The sequence below is a fragment of the Manihot esculenta genome, chromosome 5, assembly GCF_001659605.2.
Source record: "Manihot esculenta cultivar AM560-2 chromosome 5, M.esculenta_v8, whole genome shotgun sequence".
In the NCBI taxonomy this organism is placed as follows: domain Eukaryota; kingdom Viridiplantae; phylum Streptophyta; class Magnoliopsida; order Malpighiales; family Euphorbiaceae; genus Manihot; species Manihot esculenta.
This window is the reverse complement of record NC_035165.2, coordinates 15,736,348-15,762,835: the sequence shown is the minus strand read 5'-3', so window position 1 is coordinate 15,762,835 and position 26,488 is coordinate 15,736,348. Positions and strand designations below refer to the sequence as shown.

Sequence of the window (26,488 nt, the reverse complement as noted above, 5' to 3'; positions counted from 1 at the left end):
TTTCAAATCAGGGCCTAAAATTAAGTTCCTGACAAAGTGGCAGCTTATGGTTATGCGATAGCAAAGAGAGGATTTTGTACAAATAATGTTAATTTAGTAACAGATTTGCAATTAAATTGAAAATATATATAGATAATCATTAAAAACAGAGCTATTCAAGCTATTCAAGTGGCAATTTTGTAAATACTATGCAGTGGCAAAATCGTAATAACTTTGTAATCATGGTGTATTGACTAAACTAATTTTCTTCTTCCTCCCTATTTGTTCTTCACACAGGCAATTCAACTTTTCCATCAGCAATAGCCCAGTCCAAAAGCCAATGCTTGGCCATGCTATGGCATGGCATGTGCAAGGACATTCACTGGCTTAGATCAATCTATAGTTTTCAATTCTAATGGACCAACATGAACATAGATTCTAAAGTCAACATGTATTTTTGACTTATTTTTGTGCATGAATTTCTGGCTACATTCAACTGAGCTTTTAGCTTGAAGTTTCATAGGATACATCCTCTGACAACTCAGGTTACACTCTTCAAATTTGTTTTTTATTTTTATTTTTGCAACAGTGTAACCAGCGTGCATGAATCACTCACATCTAAACTCTTGAGGATTGATTCAAATATTAATGTTATATAATATTAGTTTTGTGAGCACTTCTCAAAGTGAAACCCACCTGGGCACTTCTGGCTCAAGTTTCATGTAACTGTGTTAACTACCCATTCTGTGTTTGCAAAGTTATGTGGTATACTTGCTGACAAGACCTTCCAGTTGTAAGTTTGTAACAGCTCTCAACCAAGGGTGGCTAGTGGCTATTTAACATGCAGTTTTCTTCTCTTAGGATGTTATGTTTTTGTACTCTTGTCTCGCATATTTATAACTTTGTGTTCTATGTTCCTGAGAATATAGTGGAGATTAGTATGTTGCAAGATCATTTTTGTGATCGCATTCCATGCTAGTGATCTAAATCATATATTAAGTTGTTGAAAATTTTGCAAGTGGTCTCCATTTTTAATTATGGCAATGACGATTTTGATGACTAGACAAGCCAACTCCAACTACATTTGAGAAGCATTCTACAAGAGAGACATGGAAGAACAATGTCTTGGTTGTAGTTAACAGTGAAAAGGTTCCTTATATTTTGATCCTTGATCCTCTAAGCCATTTCAAAAATGTAAAGCAGATAGTTGTTCTTGAGTGCATTAGTATATCACTTGTGAAACTGTAACTCATGCCATATCAACTCATAATGAAGTGTGCAGTTGAAATCAGTATAGTATCCCCACTCCATGGGAACACCATGAGAAACATCAACAATCTCTGAGTTGCTGCCCACAAACTCAGCTCCACAAAGCTGAAAAAGAACGCTTGTATGGTTGATGTTGATGTTTCTTCAAGAGTAGAGTACAGGACACTGATGAAGGATGGGTGAAATTGCATTGTTATCCGGTGAAGGAAGGTAGTTTTAGATCAACGGAGAATATTTACTTTTCAAATGACCAATATTTATAAATTAAATTACTTCTAATTAAATAACTAATCGCATTCCGGCAAATATGACGGTAGTGGGGAAAAAAGCCTTTCTTTCCCTAATAGTGTGTGACCACAAGATTTACTTTGTCACAAGCTTAACCTCAGACCCTGAATTAAAAGGCATGAAACCACACGACAATTTTTTTTGTAATATCCCCTATATGAAAACATTTACTTCCATTACTTGATGTCTTAAAAGAAAGAAACTGGTTGTTATAACAAGCAAAGTCTAAGTGTTTTTGGTTTTACTTATTGCATCACACCCCACTTCCCAATGTACATTTCTTCGGGACTAGATAATAACTAAAAACAGCCAAAAAAAAAAATGATACCAAACAGACTAGCCAAAATTTTCTAATTTTGAAGGCCTGGCCATCAGTATTATTTGAACCAATATAATCAGTTTAGTTTGTAAATATTTATCATGGTATGGAAAACTGAACCATGATATCATGCAATCCAGAAGCCTGTGTATTGCATTCATAAAGCTATGCTTCAAAAACTAGTCCTTAATTTCTTATAGCACTACAAAACATTATCATGCAATGTACCCAAATATGGAAGAAGGATAATGAGAACTCAGGAAAATCATTAGCAGCTTACTTGTTCGAACAACCAGAACAGAGAGGACAAGGCAGTGTCCAAGAACATGCCTCTCCTTCTGAACCACAGATTGCCGCTCAACAAGGGTGCCTCTAGAGTCAATGATGTAGCGCTCACATAGAGGCCCACCTAAACCAGCAGGTTCTTCTCGATTGAGTTCCTAGAATTAAATAGATATTTATTTGCTCAACAAATCACCAAAATAACAAATATAATAAATTCTAATGCAAAAATGCAGGAGAGATATCCTTTCAAAAAAAATAGTGCATAAATAACTGAAGAAACAGCTCAGTAGCCATTTAATCATTTTGAAGATAAATGATAGTAAGTCCACACTTGAACGACTCAGTAACTTAATAGCATAAAATGAAAATCAGAAGAACTAAAACTTAACAAGTAAATATATTTTTTAGACTATTACTCACTGATCATTTAACTTTGAAAAGCATACTCATGACTGCATACTAATTTAAAGCAAATATACAAATGCAAATAACAAGAAATTTGAGAAAATCAAGTTTCTCAACTTTAAAGGCTTAAGAAACTGACAAGTTTGTCTTAAATCTTAACCCTTAAAAAGTCGCTTACTCAAATAAATAAGGTCAGGTCTAGTATTTTACAATTTATAGTCATAGGACAAATGTTTTAATTTCAGTCTTTGCTCAAAGAAAGGGAAAACAAAAGGGAAAGGGAAAAGATGAAAACTGCCTGGATGTGTTTAGAAGTCCTTGTCTATTTGAAGTCTTTTTTTTTTTGTCCTCCTTATTGAGAGCATATACCGTAAAAGTTTAGGATTACTGAGTATGCAACTAATCATGCTTGTAATGTTTTATCATTCAGTTTTTCAGTTGATAGAACTTCCAGCAAATATGCTCTCTTTAGATAATGTGATGCCCAAGCCCGAAGGAGTTCCAGTTGAGATGTTTAGAATCTTTTATATCTTTCTTTCCTTTAATTATTTACTGCAACCGGATCAAAAAGCTTCGAATAGTTCCATATTTCAGCTGCCAACAGTTACCTATTTCAGTTTCCACACTTTCCTAGATTAAAAAGTGATTCAAAGCAATCTAGAAAACAGAACTTGCAAATTGTGCTGTTTCATGCATTCAATCATATAATTGCCATTATGAAATATCATGCAATCAAGTCGCATCAACTTCTCTCTAGTCAGCTGGAAACAAAAACCTAAGAGGCAGTCTACAAATCATAATTCGCATCTTCTAAAATTGCAAGCTGCAACTACCCTCAAATAAATAGAGTAAGTTGATCAATCATATATAAGCTCAAATTTTTCAAGCCTTTCTGAGCTCCCTCGACACTGAAAGTCACCTAGACACAGTTTGTTGCAGATCAAGTAGATGTGTTCAAAAGAAAGAAGTATGTAGGTTCATACCTTTATAAGAGAAATGAAACGTTCTCTAAGACCACCATTGATAAGATCTTCTAGGCACTTCTGAATGTCTACAACAAGATCAGCTTCAAGTTGTTGATCAAGTACAACAGCCTGCAAGAAGTGTAAAAGTTATAGAATGTGAAGATGATTTCGAGGGGGGAGGAGGCACGCACACATGCGTGCGTGCACAGAGAGAGAGAGAGAGAGACCCTTAAAAGCATAAAGAGTGATGTTATAAGATCCCGTCTCTCAGTGTACCAAAGTCCTGCTGCCAGACGCAAAATTTCCGATCGTTCTCGTCCCATGAGAACCCACTAAAAATAAGATATAAAAAGAAAACATAAATGAGATCCTTATAGGCTTATACTAAAGCAAAAGCTATGAGACGATCAAAAGTCAAGAAAAATAGAGAATAGAAATCCACCTCCTGGTTCGCTGAAACAAGCAATCGAACACAATCTATTTCATTGAGATGGAGCTCATCACTCAATTGCAAAGCCTATTGCATTATGACACCGAATGTTAAGTGTGAAACAAGATAATGGGGATAGCAAAAAACGATTGTATTTCTGATTATGTTGTAGATACCTCCACAGAAAACAAGCTCTATAACTATAATCAGTAACTCGTCGAAATTTCATTATGACAAAACTGAGTAGACTGTAATGAACATCAAGCATACTTGCATTATTCAAAACTACTACAACTAGTGCAATTAAAAAAAAAAATTAAAAATCAGTTATTTGTTTAATCAATTAAGGGAAAGAAAAAAGTTCCACATAACTATTCCAGCAAAATCAATGCAGTGGCAAACCAAGTGATGACAAAGCAATAAACATCACTAGACCAAAAGCATAGCAAATAATGCAGTAAAGAAATGTGCCTGGTCAGAGTTGAATTTAGGAGGACAATGTAACCTAACTACCCTGAGAATCAGCCATACATTCGAAAAAAGGTCTATACAGCACTATAGATATGTGCATGGTCAGAGTTGAATTTAGGAGGACAATGTAACCTACCCACCCTGAGAATCAACCATACATTCGAAAAATGGTCTATACAGCACTATAGATCCTGAAAATCAGTCATACATTTGAAAAATGGTCTAACCACAGAGAATATTATTGTATGGGATCAGCCAACCATTAAATAGAAGATACTGTTACCAAACCCAATATATTCAACGAAAAGACTATCCCCAAAGGCCCAGACCCAATATATTCACACAAACATATGCGGCGTTCGCCACTACCATTGATTGACTTAGAACCATAAGTTGATCACTTATATGATAATGACATTGCCAAAAATATAATCATTCTTTTGGCTTGCCAAAAATATAATCATTCTTTTGGCTTGCCAAAAATATGATATCATTCTTTTGGCTACTCTAAGGCTAAATTAGACTTGGAAGGATCAAATTTCAAGGGTTACAAAAACTGTGAAACTCGTATTTCTGGGATCAAAATGCGGAGACAGCACATTGGGTAGATTATTTTGCTCAAATAAATCTTGTTGAAGGCTTTCCTGAGAAAGTAAATAACTACGTTTACCGCACATGGTTAGCACCCATCTGGTGCTCAATTAATAATAATACAGTTCTTTTATTAAGTATTAACAAACAAAAAGTGGTTATATGATAAAGAAGAGTAAGAAAGTTCATTATTCCAAAGAACAGAACATGTTATAAGATAATTTTACTTGCGAGCGACTTGGAAGGGGTCATCACACATAGCTTGCAGAGTACAAATGTAAGGAGACAAGTTACTTTCAATTACATTATCAACTCAATACATCAAGTATGACTAAAGGTTCCAGGATAGCAAATCCAACACTATAATTTGATTCATTTCCATCCAGTCATTTGCCAAGGAAAGAAACAGAAATTCAAAACTTACAATCTGTACGTCCTGATCATCCAACGAGATAGGCGGTGAATCAGGCAGCCTGACTTCTTTGGACTGAACTTTAGACCGGTCTGATGGTTTGGGAGGCTACAAGACATAAAAATACATGATAATTAAATGTCACAACTATGAATGAACAGAAAATAATTTTGGGAAGACCTGGAAAATTAAGAGTACCGGATAGGAGAGGAGAGACTGTAGAGATGAAAGGGAGCTGCGAATGGCGTGCAAGAGCTCGATTCTCTGCGCCGGTGACAGAGGCGACGGACTTAGGAGACTGGATTCGACAGTAGAGAGAAGTTGCCTTGGAGATACCATTGTAGATTTTGAAAACCTAGCAGAAAGGAGAAAGAAGAGTAAAGCATATAAAAGAGAGAAGCTTAGTGAGAAGGAGGGAAATGAAAGGAAGTTTGGGCGTCCAGAAAAAAAAACCGAACTATTTAAAATGAAAATCAAGCCAAACAGAATGGAACCAGTTCGGTTCAGTTAATTGGTTTCACTGCAGCTAAAACAAAATGCACAATCGCAGTTGAACAAAAAGCATTTCAAGTTTCCAACGAAGAAAAAATCTCAGTACAAATTAAGCAAAATACAAAAGCATGAACTGAAAAAGTCCCCACTAAAACGGAACAAGCACCGAAACAAACAAGTACATAATCACCAAAATAAACAAGTACCCGCGAAACAATGGCTGTTCACCTTCGTCTTCAACTAAGAAAAGAGTGCAGAGGCTGTTCCCCCAAACAAACAAGCATCCACGAAGAAAAGGCGCAGGCTACTGTGCCACTGTCGCACTGAGAACTCTGGCGAGATTAGAGCTGAATCGATGGATAGTCGCGATGAGACGTAGCCCGGACCTCGTAGGCGTTGCCGCGAGAAGGGCACTGGGTGCGTGAGGTGCGGCACAATCACAGAGACGAGGGACGGGAGTGGGAATGAGAGAGAAAAGGGAGGGATTGGCTGGGCTGAGATTTAGGTTTAGGGGATTGAGTGGGAATGGGTTGGGCTTCTCTTGTTTGATAAAGTAAGAAAAAAAATTTTTCTTCTTGTTTTCTCTCTCTTTTAAAACATAAAATAAAATAAACTTATTTTTTTCAGTTTTTAAACAATATAAAGGAAAATAAAAAATTTCACTAACTTTTTGAATTTTTTTATCAAAAAAAAAGTTTCACTTCCTTTCCCATCCTTTTCCTTCCCCATAAAACATTGAAGGGAATGTGAGGCCTTGTTTGGGAAGGATGTTTTTTAACCCATTGTTTGGATTCTTAGTTGTATTAGAGAAATTAGGAGAAATTAAGGAGGACAAATCAAGAGGAAATAATGGAATAGAACTTTAATTTTCTTTTTATTGTTTAGATAAATTTCTCTCTCAAAAAATTTGAAAATAATTATTATATCCTTATAATTTTAAAAAGAGAATATTTTAAAAAAAGAGCATTAAAGGACTTTCAATATGAATAATCTTAATTATTTTCATTTCTTCCCATTTTCCATCAATACGGTGGGAAATATTTTGAACTCATTTTAAGGGAGGAGAAATACAACTTCTCTATTTTTTTTTCGTCTTTTTCTCTTTTATTAGTTATCCAAACAATCCAATTTAAAGAAATTGAATTTCTTTTTTCTCTCTAATCCTCTCAATTCAAATAAAGCATGAAGAAATGAAATATTTTTCAAAGTTTTAAAATTTTAACTGAGCTTGGGTTTTTGAAATATAATTTTTTGGAGATTCATTCAATCTCAACCCATCAAATTAGTTTGATAAGATTTTCTCTAAAAATTTTTAAATATTTTTTAAAAAAATTTCTTCCTCCTAAATGATAAAAAATTATTAAAATTTAAAAATCATAAAACACATGTAACGACCCGAAAACCGGACCGCTACCGGCGCTAGGATCCAGATCGACTTAAGGTCACCGGGACCCGTAGCAAGCCTAACATACAACCTGTTGTACCTGATAAATCTCATACATGATCATACATTTACATAAAAACTTTAAACTTTCCATCTACAAAACTTGACCCGCGCATTCACCATAACTATAAACATACAAACCTCATACTAGAGCCCTCATCAAATGCTCTATTTGGGTCAACATAACATATGTCAAGCTTGGTTCAACATAAAGATCCATTAAAACATTTCATAAGATCATGTACAAAAGGGATTAACATACATTAGGGTCAAGCACAATACTAATCCTCAATACAAAACTGTACAATACTTTACATTACATTACATTATCTTTCACGTCCACAACTAACTATTACATATATAACACTTTTACTCTTGCTGACTTCCTAGTCTATCCCGAACCTGCAAACCTGGAGGTTAAGTGAAAGGGGTGAGCTACTAGAGCCCAATGAGCAAAATAGTAAAACAATATATTAAAACATATACTTTCATGGAATGCATCACATCACAAAAAATTCACATCAAGGATGGACTTGTCACCAATAGCCCTCTATATATCCAACTGTGCCAGGGGCGTAGAATGGGCCTCACTGGTCTTTCTCTTACTCTATGCCAGGGGCATAGAATGGGCCTCACTGGTCTTCCATACCGTATCATCGTCATCACATCATATCGAGGGCTAATGGGTCATCCAACATCCATCCACATCAACATCATAGTATGCAATGCAACATATTCGTAAATTCTAATGCAAACAACCTAGTATATATCATGGCATTTGTGATGCATGAACATGTTCAAAATTTATTTACTTTGAAACATAAAGGTCCATTCTACTCACCTCAGGCACACTCTGAAAAGACTCTAAAGCAGCTATCTCACTGCTGGGGTCCTCGGTTCCTCGGGTCCGAACCTACACAGGTGGACTCAAATGAGGGATCAAACATACACTAACATAACTCTAAACATCTCCTCAAAACCCCCCTAAAACATCATAAAACATTCATAGAAAACATGCAAAGGAAGGTTAAACAGGGCACTTTCGGCGGCAGGTTCGACGGCCGAAAGTCTGTCCAGAGCCGAAAGTCACCAACCTTCGGCGGTAGGTTCGGCGGCCGAAACTCCCCTCCAGAGCCGAAAGTCTAAACTTTCGGGGGCAAGTTTAGGCGGCCAAACTGCCTCCACAGGTGTAATACCCGGCTAGACTCCGGTATCGGAATTCCTACCGTCCGGTGGAATCTCGGATGTCGGAGACCTCTAGAAGGGTAAAACCATGTTTTCATGAAATGTTTTAATGTTTTTAATGGTTTTAAGTTAAAAGGAAATGAGTTTTTGAATGAAAACAACCTTGGAGGAAACCTCAGGTTCGGTCGCCGAAACTCTAAGTTCGGCCGCCGAACATGCATGCATTTCGGGTGTGCCTTAGGCCCCCGAAGGCATAAGTGAGGGAAGTCCAGGTTCGGCCGCCGAACCTCAAGTTCAGCCGCCGAACATGGCATGCATGCAGAGGCACGTTCGGCCCCCGAACGTGGCCTGGCCAGCCACTATAAAAGGGTCCCTTAGCCGAAAACGGGCGAGTTTTCTCCCCATTGTCGGCCAAGGTGAGCTCTCCGCCGTTCCTCACAAATCTTTGAGCTTTTCCTTCAAATCTTTCACGATTTTCACAAGTTTTCATCTTGCTTTGAAGATTTTCAAGTTTTGAACAAGTTTTGGAGCTTTGAGGTCCAAGAACTCAAATCTCTCCCATCTCCGAGTTTAGGTCGTCTCTCTCTCGATCTTCAAGAGGTAAGAGCCGATCTTAAGCTCATTTCATGTTTTAAGTAAGTTTTATGTAAGTTCATGGGGTAGAAAATGCATGAGTAAGCTTATGTTGAGTTTAGGGGTTTTGATGAGTTTTTGAGCAATGTGGCTTGTAATGTGTGTTTGATGTGTTGTAGTTGTGGTTTAAGGTAGTTTGAGACCCCTAGGAGCTTGTATGCATGTTTTGGTTGAGCTAAATGCATGATGGTTTGAGTTTGGAGGCATTTGTGCATGTTTGAACCAAGTTTCTGCCCTTTGGGAGAAACCAGGTTCGGCAGCCGAAGGGACTTTTGGCCGCCGAACCCTCTTGTGGAGGCAGCCTTCGGCTGCCAAAGCTTGCCCCCGAAAGGAGACTTTCGTCTCTGTCTGGGAGTTTCGGTCGCCGAAAGTGCCGCCGAACATGCATGAGTTTCGCCTCTGTCTGGGAGTTTCGGCCGCCGAAGGTGCCGCCGAACCTGCCTGACTTTCAGCTCTGGAGGGACTTTTGGCCGCCGAACCTGCCGCCGAAAGTGCCCTGTCCAGCCTTCCTTTGCATGCTCTTGCATGGATGTTTTGAGATGTTTTAGGGGGTTTTTGGGGGATGTTTTTAGAGTTATGTTCTAGTTGTTTGGTCCCTGATAGAGCATAATTTAGTCCATTTTATATTAATATTATTGATAAATATTTACATGATTTCTGCTTAATTTAGTGCTTTTAATATTATTTTGCAGAAAATGGTGTAAAATGACACTTTGGAGAAAATACCCCTAAAACTGCCTTATTTGGAGCAAAAGAGAGCAAGCCTGCCAAGTTGAAATCATGTCAAGCTAAATATGGAAAGTTCTAAATAAGGAAAGTGGCAAAGAAGGAAAGAACATTCAGCCAAAGCAATTTGAAATTCAAATTTCAAATCACCAAGTTGCCTTTTCCTTATTCTAGAAGCCACATCTCAAGCTGCCATAATTGAAGAGCCAAAGAAGGAAAGTATTTTGAAATTCAAATCTCCAAGATTCATATTCAGATATTGGATTTCAAGATCCCACTCATTAAGGGAGCCAAATCTCAAGATCACATGTTCCCCACTTTATGCCATGCACATTCAAGTTTCCATAAAAGGCTCCACCTTCCTCTTTAGTGAATGGGCACACTCCAAAAACGTGGGCAGCCTCTTGGACACACCTTGGGCAGTATCTTGAAGATCTTGGACAGTAATTAAAAGACTAAAGAGCCCCCACTTGTATGCTCCACGTTTTTGCCTTCACCCATACACAAAGAAGGCACATAACTCACCAAGGGCACTTTGGAAAGTCTCCAAAAGACTCATGGATACTAAAAAGGAAATAGGCAGCCTCTCAACACCTATTTAAAGGCCTCAAGAACACAAGAAGAGGCACAATTCAACTCTCCAAATTCGGCCAAGCAAGGGCAGCCACACTCCAAGGGGCTTCTCCCCTCAATTTCGGTTCTTCTTTCTTCTTTTCTTTAATTTTCTGTTTTGGTTCAGCCATGAGTGGCTGAAACCTTTATTCTAGTTGAAGTTTGGTTGAAACTAAGGTTGTTTAAAGGGTTGTGAGATCTGAACATAAAGTGTTTGCTTTTGATTTATTCAATATTCATGCAATTGTGCTTAATTCTAAAGATTGCTTTGTTGTTTTGATCAAATTGGCTACTTGATTCTTAATTGCAAAGTCAATTGATTGTTGGATTGAATATTTGTTAGTCCGTAATTGCTGGAAATATTCTGATCTAAGAACACTTGGTGTAAAAACCAAGGGATTGCATGATCTAGCAACATCTCATGCGTTTGAGTAGCTAGGGTTTGGATCTTTCTTGTTCTTCATGCAATTGGCAATTGTTTTGATGCCTATGGCCCAAGGACGTTCCTTGACAATTTGTTGATTAGTAATTGATTAGAGGACGTTCCCTAATCAGTTTGTTCATAAGGAAAGACATGGTGGTGAGAAGCGTCTTCCACCCCCATAACCAACCTATTGAGTTAATCAAGATAACCATGTTTCAATGATCAACCCAAACAACCAAAGTGGATCCATATCTTCAACTAGACTTTTCTCATATTGATTTCTTGTTTTATTTTAATTACTTGCTGTTTTAATTACTTTAATAGTTGTTAGACAAATCAAACTCAAAACCACCCTTTTTACTTTTATTGCACTTTACTTTGTTCTGTTTTCAATTACTTGCTTTCAATTGTGTTTTCAATTAGTTTCTTTGGTCTTGATTGAGATAAATAGATAGGTAATCAATTCTCTGTGGATTTGATCCTTCACCACTATCTACAGTTGTAAATTGTAGGTAACCAAGAAGGTTATTTTTGACCGGCTTCGACAACCGCTCCTGTCAGTCCCTCATTTGAGTCCACCTGTGTAGGTTCGGACCCGAGGAACCGAGGACCCTAGCAGTGAGTCAGTTGCTTCAGTCAGTGTCAGAGCTAGCCAGAGGTGAGTGGAATAACTCTTATGCTTTTAAATAAATAAATCAGTTTTGAGCATGTTCATGCATCACGGATGCCATATGATATTTTAGGTTGTTTGCATTAGAAATCACGAATATGTTGCATTGCATAATATGTTGTTGATGTGGATGAATGTTGAATGATCCAAGCCCTCATATGTTATGACATGATGATATGGTATGGAAGTCCAGGTGTGGCCTGCACTACGCCCCTGGCACTATGCAAGAGAAAGACCGGACGTGGCCTGCACTACGCCCCCGGCACCATGGATTATGTATGTTATGTTATGTGTAAGAGAAAGACCGAACGTGGCCTGCACTACGCCCCTGGCATGATTGGAATATGTAGAGGGCCAAATGGTGACAAGTTCATCCTTGTTATGATTAGTTGTGATGTGATGCATTCCATGATAGCATGTGTTTTAAATGCTTTATGATTCTGCTCACTGGGCTCTAGTAGCTCACCCCTCTCCCAAATTTCCCAGGTTTACAGGTACGGGTTAGACAGAGAAGTCAAGAAGAGTAATGAAGTCTTATGTATGTAATAGTTAGAATGTGGACATGACAGATTGTATTATGATGTATAGATATGTAATGTAACGATATTAAGGTTAGAAGTGTGCTTGACCATAGTATATTGTAATCCCTTTTTGATACATGATCTTAATGTTTATTGATGACTATGTTTAGCCAACTCAACACTTGTTATGCCACCCTTTGGGGGCATTGATGAGATCCCACAGAGGGGTCAAGTTTATGATTATGGATATGTTCAGTGCATGCACAGGTTGAGTTTGGTGTATGATAGAATGTATGAAAGAAAAGTTTTAAAATTTTATGTATGGTTGTTGATCATGTATGGGATTAAACAGGTTTACAGGTTACATGTCAGGCTTGCTACGGGTCCCGGCGGCCTTAAGTCGATCTGGATCCTAGCGCCGGTAGCGGTCCAATTTTCGGGTCGTTACAGAATGGTATCAGAGCCCTAGGTTCATATGGTCGGACCTAGAGTGTCGGGCTCATAGATGTTATAGAAGGTCAAGCACAATAGGAAGATCATGTCCACTAGGATAGGATGTGGAGTCCTGTCTTGCATGATGATGTGAAATGCCATGATTATATGAGTGTCGGGCTCATAGATGTTATAGAAGGTCAAGCACAATAGGAAGATCATGTCCACTAGGATAGGATGTGGAGTCCTGTCTTGCATGATGATGTGAAATGCCATGATTATATGCATGTGCATTAATGATATGCTATGATGTGTGATGCGGGTTCATGTGTGCCCACATGAACCATATGATGCTAATGTTTATGTGATGTGTACTGTTTTTCAGAAAACAGGATGAGAGGAACTCGTCGATCAGCAAGATTGACTGGAGTGCCACATGAGGATGAGGGCACGAGCGCCCGTCCTCCAGCATTGCCTAGGGCAATGTCTAGTAGGTCTAACAGAGAAAGAGCAGTGAGAGACCCTAGAAGGTCTTTGGATCTGGGTAGAAGTAGATCAGTCAGAGGAACAGTTCAGGGAGGAGCGTCAGAGGACATGGGGGATGATATGGATGTAGAGCAGAGGAGGGATGGCAGTTTGGGAGTTACCATGTCAGAAGAGGAAATGGGAGAATCCCAAGGAGGCACTCAGGCCTCGGGATTTGTTCAGCCACCTTACTACCCACCCTTCTCACAAAACCCTGGGTATTCGATGGGAGGCACATCGGACTACCACAGCTTTAGCCCTTATCCCACACAGATGCCATACCCATCTTATTATCCACCATATTCACAATACCCAATGTATCCACCCCCACCTTACTATCCAAATCCAGCAAACCCAACTCCAGGGGATGCTGCACCTCCTCCTCCTCCAGCAGAACCAGCAGCCCCAGTTGCTCAACCTTCTAGACCTAGCTCAGCCAGTGGGAGCAAGGTCAAGATGACCGACTACATAAAGTTGGGTGCTCCCCAGTATGAAAAAGGGGATGACCCGTTTGTGTATCTTGAGAGGGTCAAGGTGATCACAGATGAGATTGGGGCTGATGATAGTAGAGCCATTCAGATGGCTGGGTTCACACTTAAGTGCAAGAAGGCACAAGAGTGGTTCAAGAATTATGTGAACCCGAAAGTGGATAGCCTGTCTTGGGAGGAGTTCGCAAACGAGTTTGCAGGATGGGCTTTCCCAGATAGTTCAAGGGAGCTGAAGATGATAGAGTTTGAGCAGTTGAGGCAGACTGATGAGATGGGTGTAGAGGAGTTCACAGACAGATTTTTGGAGCTGTTGCCATTTGCAGGGCAAAACCTTGACTCAGACTAGAAAAGGTCAAGGAGGTATATCATGAAACTCCACTCCAGATATTCCTCCTTGATCCAGTCAGCAGATAGGGAGAGCTTCCATGCCATAGTGGATATGGCCCGGAAAATGGAGGCTAGTGCCATCGTTCAGGGGACAGTTAAACAGTCAGTGGCACAGCCTTCTGGTTCTAAGACCCCAGGCTCTTCTTCAATGAGTGCAGCAGCTTCAGGCAGCAAGAAGTGGGACAGAGGTCCCAGGAAGTCTAAGAAGAACAAGTTCTGGAACAAGGTTAAGTCCAGTCTGGGACTAGGGAGTGGCTCTAGCTCTGGTGCGGATAACGCAGTTTGTGCAAGGTGTGGTAAGCCACACAAGGGAGTATGTCAGTTCAGGACGACAGCCTGTTTCAGATGTGGTCAGGAGGGGCATATGGCTTGAGAATGTCCAAGAGCAGTCCCGATGGCTCAGTCCCAGCAGACAGCTTCAGGCAGTGTAGCGCAGCCAGCAGCTCCAGCCATGACTCAGGCCAGTGGCAGAGGCAGAGGGAGAGGGGCAGCCTCTTCTTCAGCGGGTTTCAGAGGTGAAGGTCCATCAGCTCCAGCACGGATCTTCACGATGACTCAACGGGAGGCAGATGCATCTAACACCGTGGTGGCAGGTAACTTAGTCATAATTTGTTCAGATGTGTATGCCTTGATGGACCCGGGCGCATCTCACTCTTTTATTGCACCGAGAGCCGTCCAGAGGTTAGGGTTGATGATCTCTGAGTTAGAGTGTCCTCTCTGGGTCAGTGGACCCAAGTGTGATCCATTAGTGGCAGAGTCAGTCTGCCAGTGTAGTCCTGTGTTTGTTGAGGGAAGATGCTTGTCCGCCGACCTTGTGGTTCTAGACTTGACCGATTTTGACGTCATTCTAGAGATGGACTGGTTATCTACCCATGGTGCTACCTTGGACTGCAGGGACAAGGTAGTCAGGTTCAGAGGTCAGGATGGGTCAGAGGTAGTCTTCAGAGGAGACAGGAGGGGTACACCTAGAGGTCTGATATCAGCTCTTCAGGCTCGTAGGTTGCTTAGGAGGGGATGTCAGGGGTATTTGGCTCATGTGAGAGAGCTTAGCAGTCAGGTTAGAGAACCCGCCTCGGTGCCAGTGGTTAGAGAGTTTCTAGACGTCTTCCCAGACGAGCTGCCAGGTTTACCACCTGCTAGGGAGATAGAGTTCGAGATAGAATTGATGCCTGGAACCCGACTGATCTCTATCCCTCCCTACAGGATGGCTCCAGCCGAGTTGTAAGAATTGAAAGAACAGTTGCAAGAGTTGGTAGACAAGGGCTTCATCCGACCGAGTACCTCACCCTGGGGTGCTCCAGTCTTGTTTGTCAGAAAGAAGGATGGATCCCTTAGACTTTGTATCGACTACAGACAGTTGAACAAAGTCACTACCAAGAACAAGTACCCTTTACCAAGGATCGACGATCTATTCGACCAGCTAGCAGGAGCGGGTTGTTTCTCCAAAATAGATCTGAGATCTGGGTACCATGAGCTGAGGATCAGAGATGAGGATGTGCCAAAGACGGCTTTCAGGACCAGATTTGGGCATTTTGAGTTCCTTGTAATGCCGTTCGGGTTAACCAACGCCCCTGCAGCATTCATGGATCTCATGAATAGAGTGTTTAGTCAATACCTGGATCACTTTGTTATTGTCTTCATAGATGATATCTTGGTGTATTCCAGGAACGCAGAGGAGCATGTCCATCATCTGCGGTTGGTTTTGCAGACCTTGAGGGAACATGGCTTGTATGCCAAGTTCTCTAAGTGTGAGTTCTGGCTGAGGAGCATTTCGTTCTTGGGGCATGTAGTGTCAGAGAATGGGATAGAAGTGGACCCCAAGAAGACAGAAACTGTGGCTAACTGGCCTAGACCCACTTCAATGATAGAGATCAGGAGTTTCTTGGGTTTGGCAGGTTACTACAGGAGGTTCGTTCAGGACTTCTCAAAAATAGCAGCTCCTCTGACGAGACTGACCAGGAAGAATCAGAAGTTTCTGTGGACTGACCAGTGTGAAGAGAGTTTTGAAGAGCTTAAGAAGAGGTTGACTTCAGCACCAGTGTTAGCTCTGCCATCTAGTGATGAGGACTTTACAGTCTTTTGTGATGCGTCCCGTGTGGGACTGGGTTGTGTACTGATGCAGAATGAGAGGGTGATTGCTTATGCTTCGAGGCAGCTAAAAAAGCATGAGTTGAATTACCCCACACATGACCTTGAGATGGCAGCAGTAATCTTTGCACTCAAGATGTGGAGGCACTACCTCTATGGGGTAAAATGTGAGATCTTCACAGATCATAAAAGCCTGCAGTACATCCTGAGTCAAAGAGATTTAAACTTGAGACAGAGGAGATGGGTGGAGCTGCTGAGTGACTATGATTGCAAGATTCAGTATCATCCGGGTAAGGCGAATGTCGTGGCAGACGCCCTAAGCCGGAAGTCACTAGGCAGTCTATCCCACATCACGGCAGAGAGGAGACCAGTGGTGAAGGAGTTTTACAAGCTCATTGATGAAGGTCTACAGTTGGAGTTGTCTGGTACCGGTGCTTTAGTGGCCCAGATGAGAGTGACACCTGTGTTTCTGGAGCAAGTGGCTCAGAAACAGCATGAGGACCCAGAGTTAGTGAAGATTGCCAGGACTGTTCAGTCAGGCAAGGACAGTGAGTTCAGATTTGACAGTAAGGGGATCCTCCGCTATGGGAGTCGATTGTGTGTACCAGATGACATAGGGCTAAAAGGAGACATTATGAGAGAGGCTCATAATGCAAGATACAGCGTTCACCCTGGAGCCACCAAGATGTATCAAGATTTGAAGAAAGTTTACTGGTGGCCAGCGATGAAGAAAGAAGTGGCACAGTTTGTGTCAGCCTGCGAAGTGTGTTAGAGGGTGAAGCTGGAACATCAGAAGCCGGCTGGAATGCTTAACCCGCTACCTATTCCAGAATGGAAATGGGAGAATATAGCTTTGGACTTCGTAGTGGCGTTACCGGCGGCGTCCAACAGATTGGACACCATATGGGTGATTGTGGACAGACTCACCAAATCTGCTCACTTCATCCCTGTCAGGAGTGGCTACTCTGTGGACAAATTGGCGCAGGTATATGTGGATGAGATCGTCAGGCTGCATGGGATTCCTGTTTCGATAGTGTCGGATAGAGGGCCCCAGTTCACCTCCAGGTTTTGGCGGAGTCTGCAGAATGCCATAGGTACTAGATTGGATTTCAGTACTGCCTTCCACCCCCAGACGGACGGACAATCCGAAAGGACCATCCAGACTATCGAGGATATGCTTAGAATGTGTGTGCTGGACTTTGGCGGTTCTTGGAGGCAGCATCTACCTTTGGTGGAGGTTGCCTACAATAACAGCCATCATGCTAGCATCGGGATGGCTCCATATGAAGCTTTATATGGGTGGAAGTGCAGGTCACCTGTTTGCTGGGAGGAAGTTGGAGAAAAGGCCTTGGCAGGGCCTGAGCTAGTAGAGATCACCAACAGGGTGGTACCCATAATCAGAGAGAGAATCAAGACTGCTGCAAGCAAACAGAAGAGTTATACAGACATCCGCAGAAGACAAGTAGAGTTTCAGGAGGGGGATCTGGTATTGCTCAAGGTGTCTCCAATGAAAGGAGTGGTTCGCTTTGGGAAGAAAGGTAAACTAGCCTCACGATACATCGGACCCTTTGAAATCTTGCAGAAGATTGGGAATGTGTCGTACAAGCTAGATTTGCCTGCTTCAATGGCAAGAATCCATCCGGTTTTCCATGTTTCAATGTTAAGGAAATTTGTGTCAGATCCGGGCAAGGTTCTTAGTGAGCCTGATGTGGAGATCCAAGAGGATCTCACCTATGTTGAGCAGCCAGTGCGGATCATAGACACCCAGATCAGAAAGCTGAGAAACAAGGAAATCCCGATGGTGAAAGTCCTATGGAACCACCACAATATAGAAGAATGCACCTGGGAGACACGGGAGTCCATGCTCCAGCAATACCCTTATCTTTTCTGAGGTTAGTTCCCTGTGAGTTTTATGTGCTTTGCATGTTGGATATGTGTATGCCATGCTATGTGTTAGTTGAGGAACATTCGGGGACGAATGTTCTTAAGGGGGGGAGAATGTAATACCCGGCTAGACTCCGGTATCGGAATTCCTACCGTCCGATGGAATCTCGGATGTCGGAGACCTCTAGAAGGGTAAAACCATGTTTTCATGAAATGTTTTAATGTTTTTAATGGTTTTAAGTGAAAAGCAAATGAGTTTTTGAATGAAAACAACCTTGGAGGAAACCTCAGGTTCGGCCGCCGAAACTCTAAGTTCGGCCGCCGAACATGCATGCATTTCGGGTGTGCCTTAGGCCCCCGAAGGCATAAGTGAGGGAAGTCCAGGTTCGGCCGTCGAACCTCAAGTTCGGCCGCCGAACATGGCATGCATGCGGAGGCACGTTCGGCCCCCGACCGTGGCCTGGCCAGCCACTATAAAAGGGTCCCTTAGCCGAAAACGGGCGAGTTTTCTCCCCATTGTCGGCCAAGGTGAGCTCTCCGCCGTTCCTCACAAATCTTTGAGCTTTTCCTTCAAATCTTTCACGATTTTCACAAGTTTTCATCTTGCTTTGAAGATTTTCAAGTTTTGAACAAGTTTTGGAGCTTTGAGGTCCAAGAACTCAAATCTCTCCCATATCCGAGTTTAGGTCGTCTCTCTCTCGATCTTCAAGAGGTAAGAGCCGATCTCAAGCTCATTTCATGTTTTAAGTAAGTTTTATGTAAGTTCATGGGGTAGAAAATGCATGAGTAAGCTTATGTTGAGTTTAGGGGTTTTGATGAGTTTTTGAGCAATGTGGCTTGTAATGTGTGTTTGATGTGTTGTAGTTGTGGTTTAAGGTAGTTTGAGACCCCTAGGAGCTTGTATGCATGTTTTGGTTGAGCTAAATGCATGATGGTTTGAGTTTGGAGGCATTTGTGCATGTTTGAACCAAGTTTCTGCCCTTTGGGAGAAACCAGGTTCGGCAGCCGAAGGGACTTTCGGCCGCCGAACCCTCTTGTGGAGGCAGCCTTCGGCTGCCGAAGCTTGCCCCCGAAAGGAGACTTTCGTCTCTGTCTGGGAGTTTCGGCCGCCGAAAGTGCCGCCGAACATGCATGAGTTTCGCCTCTGTCTGGGAGTTTCAGCCGCCGAAGGTGCCGCCGAACCTGCCTGACTTTCGGCTCTGGAGGGACTTTCGGCCGCCGAACCTGCCGCCGAAAGTGCCCTGTCCAGCCTTCCTTTGCATGTTTTTGCATGGATGTTTTGAGATGTTTTAGGGGGTTTTTGGGGGATGTTTTTAGAGTTATGTTCTAGTTGTTTGGTCCCTCATTTGAGTCCACCTGTGTAGGTTCGGACCCGAGGAATCGAGGACCCCAGCAGTGAGTCAGTTGCTTCAGTCAGTGTCAGAGCTAGCCAGAGGTGAGTGGAATAACTCTTATGCTTTTAAATAAATAAATCAGTTTTGAGCATGTTCATGCATCACGGATGCCATATGATATTTTAGGTTGTTTGCATTAGAAATCACGAATATGTTGCATTGCATAATATGTTGTTGATGTGGATGAATGTTGAATGATCCATTAGCCCTCATATGTTATGACATGATGATATGGTATGGAAGTCCAGGTGTGGCCTGCACTACGCCCCTGGCACTATGTAAGAGAAAGACCGGACGTGGCCTGCACTACGCCCCCGGCACTATGGATTATGTATGTTATGTTATGTGTAAGAGAAAGACCAAGTGTGGCCTGCTCTACGCCCCTGGCATGATTGGAATATGTAGAGGGCCAAATGGTGACAAGTTCATCCTTGTTATGATTAGTTGTGATGTGATGCATTCCATGATAGCATGTGTTTTAAATGCTTTATGATTCTGCTCACTGGGCTCTAGTAGCTCACCCCTCTCCCAAATTCCCCAGGTTTGCAGGTACGGGTTAGACAGAGAAGTCAAGAAGAGTAATGAAGTCTTATGTATGTAATAGTTAGAATGTGGACATGACAGATTGTATTATGATGTATAGATATGTAATGTAACGATATTAAGGTTAGAAGTGTGCTTGACCATAGTATATTGTAATCCGTTTTTGATACATGATCTTAATATTTATTGATGACTATGTTTAGCCAACTCAACACTTGTTATGCCACCCTTTGGGGGCATTGATGAGATCCCACAGAGGGGTCAAGTTTATGATTATGGATATGTTTAGTGCATGCACAGGTTGAGTTTGGTGTATGATAGAATGTATGAAAGAAAAGTTTTAAAATTTTATGTATGGTTGTTGATCATGTATGGGATTAAACAGGTTTACAGGTTACATGTCAGGCTTGCTACGGGTCCCGGCGGCCTTAAGTCGATCTGGATCCTAGCGCCGGTAGCGGTCCGATTTTCGGGTCGTTACAGAATGGTATCAGAGCCCTGGGTTCATATGGTCGGACCTAGAGTGTCGGGCTCATAGATGTTATAGAAGGTCAAGCACAATAGGAAGATCATGTCCACTAGGATAGGATGTGGAGTCCTGTCTTGCATGATGATGTGAAATGCCATGATTATATGCATGTGCATTAATGATATGCTATGATGTGTGATGCGGGTTCATGTGTGCCCACATGAACCATATGATGCTAATGTTTATGTGATGTGTACTGTTTTTCAGAAAATAGGATGAGAGGAACTCGTCGATCAGCAAGATTGACTGGAGTGCCACCTGAGGATGAGGGCACGAGCGCCCATCCTCCAGCATTGCCTAGGGCAATGTCTAGTAGGTCTAATAGAGAAAGAGCAGTGAGAGACCCTAGAAGGTCTTTGGATCTGGGTAGAAGTAGATCAGTCAGAGGAACAGTTCAGGGAGAAGCGTCAGAGGACATGGGGGATGATATGGATGTAGAGCAGAGGAGGGATGGCAGTTTGGGAGTTACCATGTCAGAAGAGGGAATGGGAGAATCCCAAGGAGGCACTCAGGCCTCGGGATTTGTTCAGCCACCTTACTACCCACCCTTCTCACAAAACCCTGGGTATTCGATGGGAGGCACATCGGACTACCACAGCTTTAGCCCTTATCCCACACAGATGCCATACCCACCTTATTATCCACCATATTCATAATACCCAATGTATCCACCCCCACCTTACTTTCCAAATCCAGCAAACCCAACTCCAGGGGATGCTGCACCTCCTCCTCCTCCAGCAGAACCAGCAGCCCCAGTTGCTCAACCTTCTAGACCTAGCTCAGCCAGTGGGAGCAAGGTCAAGATGACCGACTACATAAAGTTGGGTGCTCCCCAGTATGAAAAATGGGATGACCCGTTTGTGTATCTTGAGAGGGTCAAGGTGATCACAGATGAGATTGGGGCTGATGATAGTATCGCCATTCAGATGGTTGGGTTCACACTTAAGTGCAAGAAGGCACGAGAGTGGTTCAAGAATTATGTGAACCCGAAAGTGGATAGCATGTCTTGGGAGGAGTTCCCAAACGAGTTTGCAGGATGGGCTTTCCCAGATAGTTCAAGGGAGCTGAAGATCATAGAGTTTGAGCGGTTGAGGCAGACTGATGAGATGGGTGTAGAGGAGGTCACAGACAGATTTTTGGAGCTGTTGCTATTTGCAGGGCAAAACCTTGTCTCAGACTAGAAAAGGTCAAGGAGGTATATCATGAAACTCCACTCCAGATATTCCTCCTTGATCCAGTCAGCAGATAGGGAGAGCTTCCATGCCATAGTGGATATGGCCCGGAAAATGGAGGCCAATGCCATCGTTCAGGAGACAGTTAAACAGTCAGTGGCACAACATTCTGGTTCTAAGACCCCAGGCTCTTCTTCAATGAGTGCAGCAGCTTCAGGTAGCAAGAAGTGGGACAGAGGTCCCAGGAAGTCTAAGAAGAACAAGTTCTGGAACAAGGTTAAGTCCAGTCTGGGACTAGGGAGAGGCTCTAGCTCTGGTGCGGATAACACAGTTTGTGCAAGGTGTGGTAAGCCACACAAGGGAGTATGTTGGTTCCAGACGACAGCCTATTTCAGATGTGGTCAGGAGGGGCATATGGCTCGAGAATGTCCAAGAGCTGTCCCGATGGCTCAGTCCCAGCAGACAGCTTCAGGCAGTGTAGCGCAGCCAGCAGCTCCAGCCATGACTCAGGCCAGTTGGAGAGGCAGAGGGAGAGGGGCAGCCTCTTTTTCAGCGGGTTTCAGAGGTGAAGGTCCATCAGCTCCAGCACGGATCTTCACGATGACTCAGCGGGAGGCAGATGGATCTAACACCGTGGTGGCAGGTAACTTAGTCATTGGTTGTTCAGATGTGTATGCCTTGATGGAACCGGGCGCATCTCACTCTTTTATTGCACCGAGAGCCATCCAGAGGTTAGGGTTGATGATCTCTGAGTTAGAGTGTCCTCTCTGGGTCAGTGGACCCAAGTGTGATCCATCAGTGGCAGAGTCAGTCTGCCAGTGTAGTCCTGTGTTTGTTGAGGGAAGATGCTTGTCCGCCGACCTTGTGGTTCTAGACTTGACCGATTTTGACGTCATTCTAGAGATGGACTGGTTATCTACCCATGGTGCTACCTTGGACTGCAGGGACAAGGTAGTCAGGTTCAGAGGTCAAGATGGGTCAGAGGTAGTCTTCAGAGGAGACAGGAGGGGTACACCTAGAGGTCTGATATCAGCTCTTCAGGCTCGTAGGTTGCTTAGGAGGGGATGTCAGGGGTATTTGGCTCATGTGAGAGAGCTTAGCAGTTAGGTTAGAGAACCCGCCTCGGTGCCAGTGGTTAGAGAGTTTCTAGACGTCTTCCCAGACGAGCTGCCAGGTTTACCACCTGCTAGGGAGATAGAGTTCGAGATAGAATTGATGCCTGGAACCCGACCGATCTCTATCCCTCACTACAGGATGGCTCCAGCCGAGTTGAAAGAATTGAAAGAATAGTTGCACGAGTTGGTAGACAAGAGCTTCATCCGACCGAGTACCTCACCCTGGGGTGCTCCAGTCTTGTTTGTCAGAAAGAAGGATGGATCCCTTAGACTTTGTATCGACTACAGACAGTTGAACAAAGTCACTACCAAGAACAAGTACCCTTTGCCAAGGATCGACGATCTATTCGACCAGCTAGCAGGAGCGGGTTGTTTCTCCAAAATAAATCTGAGATCTGGGTACCATGAGCTGAGGATCATAGATGAGGATGTGCCAAAGACGGCTTTCAGGACCAGATTTGGGCATTTTGAGTTCCTTGTAATGCCGTTCGGGTTAACCAACGCCCCTGCAGCATTCATGGATCTCATGAATAGAGTGTTTAGTCAATACCTGGATCACTTTGTTATTGTCTTCATAGATGATATCTTGGTGTATTCCAGGAACGCAGAGGAGCATGCCCATCATCTGCGGTTGGTTTTGCAGACCTTGAGGGAACATGGCTTGTATGCCAAGTTCTCTAAGTGTGAGTTCTGGCTGAGGAGCATTTCGTTCTTGGGGCATGTAGTGTCAGAGAATGGGATAGAGGTGGACCCCAAGAAGACAGAAACTGTGGCTAACTGGCCTAGACCCACTTCAGTGATGGAGATCAGGAGTTTCTTGGGTTTGGCAGGTTACTACAGGAGGTTCGTTCAGGACTTCTCAAAAATAGCAGCTCCTCTGACCAGACTGACCAGGAAGAATCAGAAGTTTCTGTGGACCGACCAGTGCGAAGAGAGTTTTGAAGAGCTTAAGAAGAGGTTGACTTCAGCACCAGTGTTAGCTCTGCCATCTAGTGATGTGGACTTTACAGTCTTTTGTGATGCGTCCCGTGTGGGACTGGGTTGTGTGCTAATGCAGAATGAGACGGTGATTGCTTATGCTTCGAGGCAGCTAAAAAAGCATGAGTTGAATTACCCCACACATGACCTTGAGATGGCAGCAGTAATCTTTGCACTCAAGATGTGGAGGCACTACCTCTATGGGGTAAAATGTGAGATCTTCACAGATCATAAAAGCCTGCAGTACATCCTGAGTCAAAGAGATTTGAACTTGAGACAGAGGAGATGGGTGGAGCTACTGAGTGACTATGATTACAAGATTCAGTATCATCCGGGTAAGGCGAATGTCGTGGCAGACGCCCTAAGCCGGAAGTCACTAGGCAGTCTATCCCACATCACGGCAGAGAGGAGACCAGTGGTGAAGGAGTTTTACAAGCTCATTGATGAAGGTCTACAGTTGGAGTTGTCTGGTACCGGTGCTTTAGTGGCCCAGATGAGAGTGACACCTGTGTTTCTGGAGCAAGTGGCTCAAAAACAGCATGAGGACCCAAAGTTAGTGAAGATTGCCAGGACTGTTCAGTCAGGCAAGGACAGTGAGTTCAGGTTTGACAGTAAGGGGATCCTCCGCTATGGGAGTCGATTGTGTGTACCAGATGACTTAGGGCTAAAAGGAGACATTATGTGAGAGGCTCATAATGCAAGATACAGCGTTCACCCCGGAGCCACCAAGATGTATCAAGATTTGAAGAAAGTTTATTGGTGGCCAGCGATGAAGAAAGAAGTGGCACAGTTTGTGTCAACCTGCGAAGTGTGTCAGAGGGTGAAGCTGGAACATCAGAAGCCGGCTGGAATGCTTAACCCGCTACCTATTCCAGAATGGAAATGGGAGAATATAGCTTTGGACTTCGTAGTGGCGTTACCGGCGGCGTCCAACAGATTGGACTCCATATGGGTGATTGTGGACAGACTCACCAAATCTGCTCACTTCATCCCTGTCAGGAGTGGCTACTCTGTGGACAAATTGGCGCAGGTATATGTGGATGAGATCGTCAGGCTGCATGGGATTCCTGTTTCGATAGTGTCGGATAGAGGGCCCCAGTTCACCTCCAGGTTTTGGCGGAGTCTGCAGAATGCCATGGGTACTAGATTGGATTGCAGTACTGCCTTCCACCCCCAGACGGACGGACAATCCGAAAGGACCATCCAGACTATCGAGGATATGCTTAGAATGTGTGTGCTGGACTTTGGCGGTTCTTGGAGGCAGAATCTACCTTTGGTGGAGTTTGCCTACAATAACAGCCATCATGCTAGCATCGGGATGGCTCCATATGAAGCTTTATATGAGAGGAAGTGCAGGTCACCTGTTTGCTGGGAGGAAGTTGGAGAAAAGGCCTTGGCAGGGCCTGAGCTAATAGAGATCACCAACAGGGTGGTACCCATAATCAGAGAGAGAATCAAGACTGCTGCAAGCAAACAGAAGAGTTATGCAGACATCCGCATAAGACAAGTAGAGTTTCAGGAGGGGGATCTGGTATTGCTCAAGGTGTCTCCAATGAAAGGAGTAGTTCGCTTTGGGAAGAAAGGTAAACTAGCCCCACGATACATCGGACCCTTTGAAATCTTGCAGAAGATTGGGAATGTGTCGTACAAGCTAGATTTGCCTGCTTCAATGGCAAGAATCCATCCGGTTTTCCATGTTTCAATGTTAAGGAAATTTGTGTCAGATCCGGGCAAGGTTCTTAGTGAGCCTGATGTGGAGATCCAAGAGGATCTCACCTATGTTGAGCAGCCAGTGCGGATCATAGACACCCAGATCAGAAAGCTGAGAAACAAGGAAATCCCGATGGTGAAAGTCCTATGGAACCACCACAATATAGAAGAATGCACCTGGGAGACACGGGAGTCCATGCTCCAGCAATACCCTTATCTTTTCTGAGGTTAGTTCCCTGTGAGTTTTATGTGCTTTGCATGTTGGATATGTGTATGCCATGCTATGTGTTAGTTGAGGAACATTCGGGGACGAATGTTCTTAAGGGGGGGAGAATGTAATACCCGGCTAGACTCCGGTATCGGAATTCCTACCGTCCGGTGGAATCTCGGATGTCGGAGACCTCTAGAAGGGTAAAACCATGTTTTCATGAAATGTTTTAATGTTTTTAATGGTTGTAAGTGAAAAGGAAATGAGTTTTTGAATGAAAACAACCTTGGAGGAAACCTCAGGTTCGGCCGCCGAAACTCTAAGTTCGGCCGCCGAACATGCATGCATTTCGGGTGTGCCTTAGGCCCCCGAAGGCATAAGTGAGGGAAGTCCAGGTTCGGCCGCCGAACCTCAAGTTCGGCCGCCGAACATGGCATGCATGCGGAGGCACGTTCGGCCCCCGAACATGGCCTGGCCAGCCACTATAAAAGGGTCCCTTAGCCGAAAACGGGCGAGTTTTCTCCCCATTGTCGGCCAAGGTGAGCTCTCCGCCGTTCCTCACAAATCTTTGAGCTTTTCCTTCAAATCTTTCACGATTTTCACAAGTTTTCATCTTGCTTTGAAGATTTTCAAGTTTTGAACAAGTTTTGGAGCTTTGAGGTCCAAGAACTCAAATCTCTCCCATCTCCGAGTTTAGGTCGTCTCTCTCTCGATCTTCAAGAGGTAAGAGCCGATCTTAAGCTCATTTCATGTTTTAAGTAAGTTTTATGTAAGTTCATGGGGTAGAAAATGCATGAGTAAGCTTATGTTGAGTTTAGGGGTTTTGATGAGTTTTTGAGCAATGTGGCTTGTAATGTGTGTTTGATGTGTTGTAGTTGGGGTTTAAGGTAATTTGAGACCCCTAGGAGCTTGTA

At 43.2% G+C, this 26,488-nt stretch overlaps 1 protein-coding gene across 4 annotated transcripts in view; it reads right to left on the bottom strand.

Annotated features, from left to right (window-relative positions):
* LOC110615646 (nuclear pore complex protein NUP205) overlaps positions 1–6,432 on the bottom strand; it is a 47,858-nt gene extending 41,426 nt beyond the window's left edge. For 2 of the 4 annotated variants that reach the window (XM_043956435.1, XM_043956436.1), the window contains exons 1-7: positions 6,113–6,432; positions 5,613–5,769; positions 5,427–5,522; positions 3,953–4,027; positions 3,738–3,842; positions 3,529–3,639; positions 2,136–2,295 (exon numbers count right to left, since the gene is read on the bottom strand). In XM_043956435.1, coding sequence (XP_043812370.1) covers positions 2,136–2,295; positions 3,529–3,639; positions 3,738–3,842; positions 3,953–4,027; positions 5,427–5,522; positions 5,613–5,753 — 688 coding nt within the window. In that variant the 5' untranslated portion in view covers positions 5,754–5,769; positions 6,113–6,432. The remainder of the gene's footprint in view (positions 1–2,135; positions 2,296–3,528; positions 3,640–3,737; positions 3,843–3,952; positions 4,028–5,426; positions 5,523–5,612; positions 5,770–6,112) is intronic. The other 2 variants (XM_021757636.2, XM_021757635.2) reach the window with 2 other exon arrangements.
* Between the last annotated feature and the right edge of the window lie 20,056 nt (positions 6,433–26,488).